Source organism: Mesocricetus auratus, unplaced genomic scaffold (genome assembly GCF_017639785.1).
Source record: "Mesocricetus auratus isolate SY011 unplaced genomic scaffold, BCM_Maur_2.0 Super-Scaffold_100022, whole genome shotgun sequence".
Lineage (NCBI taxonomy): Eukaryota > Metazoa > Chordata > Mammalia > Rodentia > Cricetidae > Mesocricetus > Mesocricetus auratus.
The window spans coordinates 15,363,303-15,371,017 of NW_024429203.1; the positions used below are offsets into that span (position 1 = coordinate 15,363,303).

Sequence of the window (7,715 nt, forward strand, 5' to 3'; positions counted from 1 at the left end):
TCCTTTATGTGGTTTGGGTATAAGGGTAAGTGTGGCCTCATAAAACAAAGGATTCATCTCTTTCTATTTTGTGGAATATTTTGGGGAGTATTTGTATTAATGGTTCATTGAAAGCCTTGGTGGAATTCTGTGCTAAAACCATCTGGCCCTGGGATTTTCTTTTCTTTTCTTTTGAGAGACAGACTTTTAGTCTCTTCATCTGTTCAACTAAATGATATATTGTTTATCTGATCTAAATTTAACTTTGGTAAGTTGTATGCATTGAAAAATTATCCATTTCTTTTAGATTTTCCTATTTGGTGAAATGTAGAATTTTAAAGTATGCCCTAATGCTTATTTGGATTTACTTGTTATGTCCCACTTTTCTTACAATTTTTCACAATTTGTCTGGTTTTGCTCTGCATTTTCAGCTTTGAAAAAGGCTTACAGGTTTTCTCTTTGAAGGAAATCCAATAGATTCTTCTGCAGACCTCAGGCACTGTCTGTTCCCTGTTATTCTTGTTACCTTCTCATTGTCCACTGTACCCTATTCCACATCAGGGAAGGGTGTTTCTTTCATCATATTAAACATTCTAGTTAACTATGGTGTCATAAGCCCACTCTAGTCTCTACAGGTTAATTCAAATGAAAGCTCTCCTCAGCTAGCATCTGTTACTAGGTTAAAGCAGGGTGCAGCTATAATTTTCCCTAATCAACTTTCAATGAGACATAAGAAATCAATTTCATGAATCTATTCTCCCTTTTTACATTTTTCTGCCCTTCTTTTACATTTACTGTTCTTCATCTGACAAAAGCAGAGCTCAGTGACAGCACAGAAGTTGATATGCCTTGGCCCTTGGAAAATGTTCTGTGGAACTACGAATATAAAAGTGGAGTTTTGGCAGAATCCCCAAGGTACTGGAAATGCTGTAGACATGAGCCCTCTGCCAAAGGAAGCTGCACACCTGGAGTGTCACCAGTTCAAGATGGTTGTGTGTTGCAGTCAGTAAAGCTGGAAGGGAAGAACCGTGTATCTTTGAAACTGAAGCTCCAGGTTCTGATAGTGGACCTGAGGGATTTGGTGTCTTCCCTGCTGGGTCATGGTCTTACACTGCTCAGCTCTGGTCTTGGGTGCTCCTATTTTCCTTCATCACAAAAACATGCAAATAATTGCTGTACATATAATTGCAGGTGGTGTAAAACTTACATAAAACACATATCAAGAGTCTGTAAGAAAGATAGACATGAGTTTGTGTAATGATCTGTTCTAGTCAGGCTGATATTTGGAGAGCTATTCATAAAATAGAGGGAGATACAATAACAGAAGACTATAAATACGTTGTTTGACATTTGTATTAGAGTTCAGGGAGCAGGAATTCCTGGCATAGGATGTTTAGACAACCTAGGTCATTGATTGCATTGCACATTTCACTGGGTTTTTATTTTGCCAAAAAGGTTCTATTTATTAAAGGAGGTTTTAGAGAAATGAGCTTATTGCATATGTATTTTGGTATGAGGATTTTTGTGAAATTGAAGTCCATCTTCACACCTAAGAAAGAAATGCATATCTCTTTGAGATGGAATCTCCCCATGTGTCTGTCCTTGGTAGGAGAAATTATGGGCAGAAATACAGCAACAAATTATATGACACAGTCACATTGTCCCAACATCATGGCTCAGTCTCATGAATGCTGAGATACCAGGTATATGCCACCACACCCACCTCAAAGATAGAGTGTTTCTTTTTTTAAATTTCATTTTACATTCCCATCGAAGTTCTCCTTCTCACTCCTACTTCTGCTCCCCTCCCATGATTACCCACCAGTCCACCCCTACCCACTCCTCACAATAGGCAAGGGCTCCCATGGATAGTCAACAAAGCCTGGCATATTAAGCTGGGGAAGGACCAAGTCCCTTCTAGTTGTGCTAAGGCCTAGCATGGCAGCCCATCGTAGGAAATAGGCTCCGACAAACTAGCTCATGCACCAGAGATAGATCCTGGTCCTACTGCTAGGGCCCCTCAGATAGTCAAAGCTTCATGAGTGTCTCCCACATACAAAGGGCCTAGTTCAGTCTCATAGAGGCTCCACAGCTGTTGGCCCACAGTTCCTGAGTTTCCATATGAGCAAGGTTCCCATGTCCCTGATTTTGACTTCCCTGGCTCATGTGTTCCCTCCTCTCTCTCTTAGACTGGATTCCTGGAATATGGCCTGGTTCTTGGTGTGAATCTCTGCATCTGCTTCCATCAATTACTAGATGAAGGCTCTGTAATGATTGTTGGGGTATTCACCAATCTGATTTCACAGGGAGGTCAGTTCAGGCATCTTTTCTACTATTGTTAGGAGTCTTATCTTTGGTTGTCCATGTGGATTTTTGGAAATTCCCTGGCACCTGGTTTCTTCCTAACCCCACTGTGGCTCTGTCTATCAAGGTACTTCTTTTCTTTGTCTCCCTCTCCATCTGTTTCCCACTTAACCATTCTGTAGATCTGATAAATAAATTTTATTAATTTTCTGAGAATTTCATACATTCATAGTCACATCTTCATTCTTCCCTACAATTCCTTCTAAATCCTCTCTATGTCACTCATTACATGTCATTAAAAAACACTGAGTCAAATTGGTCCTGTTCAAACAAACATAGTTTTGGGGACACCTATCTGAGCATTCAGAACTTACCAAGGACCAACTCTCAGAAGAAAACTGATTCTCTTTTCCCTGATAGCCATTAACTTTCAATAACCCCTCAGCTAGGGGTAGGAAATGATGTTCCCCTGCTCCATCAATGCTGAAATGCTGACTGGCTTGATTTTGTGCAGATCTTGTTTGGGGAGCCACAACTGCCCCAAGTCCAGTGGTGCAATGACCTTGTCATGTCCAGGAAAGGGTTTTTTCCCAGGACTACCCATTTCTGACCCTTTCAATATTTCTGCTCTCTTTTCTGTGTTGGTCACTGAGCCTTGGAAGGAGGGCATTGTCCTAGATACTCCATTTATGACTAAGCACTCCACAGACACTTTTCTTCTTTTCCACCCATGATGCTTGCAATATAACCAATTAACAAAGGGAAAATAATCTGTGGTAGTAACTGCTTAATAAATCCTATGTGTGCTAACTAAAAGGCTGATGGCTTACTGATTTATGTATATATCTTACACATGGAGAAGAAGTCTGATTGTACTCAGTGTTGAGAATTAAGTATGCATGAAATCAATGAAATGAAAGTTTAATCCTAAGGTGCCTGAACTTTAATGGGGAAAGGGAATGAGGGCTTGCAAATCCAATTCTGTCTCACTGAGAGTCAACACCATTTTCATTCCTGGTTCTACATGCTCAGAAAAAAAGACCATCTTTTGGTAGTTTCCAGTTAGTGGATTTATTTTCTGGCAGCTATATAACAGAAACAATAGTTGGAGATTTTCTTCACTGAGTGAAACTTGGTATTACAACCCTGTCATGGTGATTTTTGCCATTCATGGGAACAAGATCATCTAGATTTCTTTCTTTTCAGCAGTAACTGTTACTTTGTTAGAGAAGGGAACCTAGTGTATTTTGTCAACATCCTTGTCTTACCGCAACTTCTTACTTGCTGATTCCTGGACACCATGAGGTGAGAAGTTTTGGTATATCATATTCTTTGATGTTTAGCTTTACTATGGGCCCATGACAATGGAACGAGACAATGAAGGACTGAAACCAGGGGCTGAAACAATCTTTCCTGCTTTAAATTTGTCCCTGGAAGTCATCATGCAAAAAATTGCAACCAAGTTCCCTAAACCACATGCTTTAGGGTACTGGGACTGTTCCCCCTCTTTCTGACACTCTACCATCCTTTTATCTACTCATCTGTATTGCTGAGTCCCACTGATGTGACAAATGCATTGATGTAACCACATGTCCACTACATTCATGGTGATGATGTCTAGGGAATATTAGGAATAATAATTATCTGATATAATCAGATACATTTTCGCAGTACCAAGGAATGTCCCCAGGTTCTATGGCTTGCACAAATATGACTCTTAGAAAACCCCTAGTCCTGAAAAATATGAAACCAAAAGGAAGAAAAAAAAGACAGGAAGGAAAGGATGCGAATGATGAGATCAACTGAAACCAGCTTACACTAGGCCATCACAATTGGTAAGTTAATGTCATTGCAGAAATCTTCAGAATCACAACAGTATGTATGTGTTGTTAGACCTTTGTAAAATGTTTCATCAAAGTTACAGACATCCGTGCATGTCAACTCCGCACTTAGCAGTTGGTAACCTGTGGAAGAAGATAGCAAAAAGGCAGAATTTTGAGAGTCAGGATACAACCTCATATCCAAGTACTTTTAGATTGAGGACACTTTTAATGACAGAATTTTCTTGAATGGCAGTTAGTCCTCCATGCCTCTAAGCCTTACTGACACATGCATTTTTAGCTACATGTGGAGAAAGTCACTTTACCCAAGAGACTTTACTACAGGAGAAACATTTCCTTAGCAGTGAGCTTGAAGTTCTACATGTAGAGACACACAGCATCATTGAACCTTAAGCAAATATATATGATGGGATTCAGAACTGGGCAAGTAGAGATCAAGAGAATATTATCCCACAAGAACCAGATTCTATGGAATGACAGAAAAACACACCATGAAAGATGCCAGGAAATAGATAAAACAGGAAGACTGAGAAGCACCAAGGTGTCCTGAGACTGAGAAAAGGTTTTCTATAGATGGCGATTCCAGGCTAAGACAGAAGTTCAATGAACATTAGAAAAGCTAAAGCCACCAGGTAAGCACTGATATTTTGTAGCCTTTGGAGCCTATGGAGTTTGAATCAGAGCAGCCCTCATAGGTTTCAATATTTCCATGCTAGGTCCCCACTTGGTTAAAGTTCATTGGAAGAATTAGGAAGTGTAACCTTGTTGGAGGAGGTGTGTCACTAGGGATAGGTATTAGGGTTTTAAAAGCCAATGCCATTCTTCCCCCCCCTCTGTCTCTCTGTGTCTTTGTCTCTGTCTCTCTCTCTGTGTCTCTCTGTCTCTGTCTCTGTGTCTCTCTGTCTCTGTCTCTCTCCATCTCTCTCTCTCCCCATTGTTATGACTCAGCATGTAAATGCTCATCTCCTGCACCACTACCATGCCTTCACGCTTGCTGCCATGCTGTCTGCCATGATCATTATGGGCTTTAACTCTAGGACTTTGAGCCAGACCCAAATTAAGTGTTTTCTTTTATAATTGCTTTGGCTATGCTCTTTTGTCATGGGAATGGAAAAATTGACCAAGACAGACGCTAAATAGAGATGTTGCAGATCAAGTGCTGATGAATGTATTAATACAATGATGGAGAGAAGTCCCATAGTCCTATTAACTCAAGATGTACTTAGCTTTAGCATTCTCCAAGTTAACCCCAGCACAAGGTTTGGAATATCATAACTGGATGTCAGTGAACTCTTTTTCTCTAAGTACAGTATCTTAGAGATGGTGTTTGGAATCCTGAAGGAGAAACAGAAATTCTCCAGGGCACAGATCACATACTTACTTTCATATGAAGACCAGATTCTGCGGATCATACACGTTTCACCAGGTTTTGTAGTGCATGTCTGATTCCCATCAACACACTCTCCATTTTTGTAAGTTGGACATAGTACGCACTGCACAGAGAGAGCTGCAAAGATAAAGACTACTTAAAGGAGACAGGTGCCATGTGTCACTTCCCATGGAAAACTGGATCTCTGGGTCACTTGGCTGCAACCATGTTTTGCCTAATAGGTTTGCTCCAGTCAGCATGTCTTAACACCACAGGCAAGGCAAGTTGATTTTCTTTCTTCGATAGATAAGGGAACAAGTTGCAGGCAATACTTACTGGTTTCAAGGCAGAGAAGAAAGAGACACAGCTTCAGTAGGTTTTCCATTTCTCCTGAGCACACTCTTGCAGAGGACTGTTAGTGCCACAGATGATGATCAGAGATCACTCACAGAAAAGACTAGACAGCCTCTAGTCAATTTATAGTCCATGCAGGCAGAGACAGTGGACAATGGGTTGTCAGAAGCAGAGCTCAAAGTTAGCCACTCCCACATTGGCAAAACACCAAATCCCTCTCCTGTGACTTACTTATTTCCTCATTCCCCTCACATTTCCTTGCTCCAGGTGTTGCTAATGATATACATGACATTACCATCTGCAGCACACGGTGGCCCCTGATTTTCTTCCTCTTTCAATGCTATGCACTCAAACTTAATGCTAGAGATCAAAACGAGGACCGAAATATAATTGGAAGAAGGCTGTTTTTGAGCCTGAGTTGCAGCATGAGGGGGTGGCACAGGATTATGTCTCTTGGAAGCTGGCAAGGTGAACACAGCAGCCTGCTTGTCTAGACAGAAGCTTATGTGGGAAGATTGTGTGTACATCCTTCATCTTCAGGAAGGGTCATGTTAGCACCTAGTCCTTAATATCAAACAGGGGGCTTCTGCTGGAGCACCTCAGGAAGTGCTCCTTGTCTGACTGGGGTGTGACTAGCTGCTGCGTGGGAAGTGTTATCTGAAGTCCACTGTGCTTGGTAAGGTCTGCAGACTGCCCGAGCATATCCTCAGTTGTGGCTGTAGTGATCATCTGCAGTGTCTGTAGAAGTCTCAAACAGCCAGGCTGCCGCTTCAGAATCTGGACATCGGCTGACAAAAAGGCTACTTGGGTGGTGTTTTCCCTGCTCCAGGTTACCATTTATCAGTGAAGGGCCTGTTTAATTGCCTGTCGCTGAATGTTGTGATCATGCACAGAAAGCATTAGATGTTGGAAGCTAAAGAGTTACCAGAAGCTCAACATAGATCATAGCATTAAGTGTACTTTATAATATATTATTACATTATATATTGATGTATTACATATCTATATCTGTATCTATATCTATATCTATCTATCTTCCTATTTGATCCAAGGTCTTACTATGTAACCGTGACCAGCTTGGAACTGACTGTGTAGACCAGAATGGCCTTGAAGTCACGCAGATATGCCAGCTATAAAATCATACTCAAAGTGTTCAAAAAATGAGTTTCATTTTCCTATTTAATCCCAAATTGCTCAAACACGCTCAGAAGGAATCAATAGCTTTGTTATTGTATGCAAGTGCGTTCAAAGCCATATTATATATTTTCTTCTCTGGAACTTGTGTCAGGTATTTATCTGAGGAGTAAATTAATGTTTGTAGGAAACTATAGTTATTTAGGCATTTATTATTTCTATATTTTGTCTGTGAAGAGTGATAAAATAATTATTTTCTATTTTCCTATTTTTCTCTGTTGGAACAGAATCTGATGCATAAATCTGCATAGTGTTTGAATTTTGTTAGTAAGGAAAGTGTTATACCCTAATTTTTAATCATATAAAAGTGTCCTTAAGTAACTCAGTACATATATGTTCAAAACACTTAAAGGGTACACATACTATTAGTTTTACACTCTATTATATAATCATGGGATTATTTTCATAGTTCTTTTATTAAATCAGGCTTTTTTTGGTACGTCTTTTCCTTATATTGAAATCAGATTTTTGTAGCAAAGGGTATATCAAAGGTAGTCTATCAAGTGAGTTAAAGATAAACACAAGTTGGTACCTTCCTTATATCCAATAGAGTCCAACCAAAAAATAGTCAAAAGAGATAAAGAAGGTCAATGCACAATATCAAAGGCATAGCCTTTAAAGAAGCTACAATGATTCTAAATATATATGTACCAAAAGTTGGGACTCCCATTTTC

At 40.0% G+C, this 7,715-nt stretch overlaps 1 protein-coding gene across 1 annotated transcript; it reads right to left on the minus strand.

Annotated features, from left to right (window-relative positions):
* Positions 1-3,318: 3,318 nt before the first annotated feature.
* Positions 3,319-5,986, minus strand: LOC101824753 (acrosomal protein SP-10-like). Its single transcript, XM_040730197.1, has 3 exons — positions 5,830-5,986; positions 5,506-5,631; positions 3,319-4,247 (listed from the first exon to the last, which is right to left on the minus strand). The coding sequence occupies exons 1-3, from the start codon at positions 5,876-5,878 to the stop codon at positions 4,102-4,104; spliced, it is 321 nt and encodes a 106-aa protein (XP_040586131.1). The 5' UTR covers positions 5,879-5,986; the 3' UTR covers positions 3,319-4,101.
* Between the last annotated feature and the right edge of the window lie 1,729 nt (positions 5,987-7,715).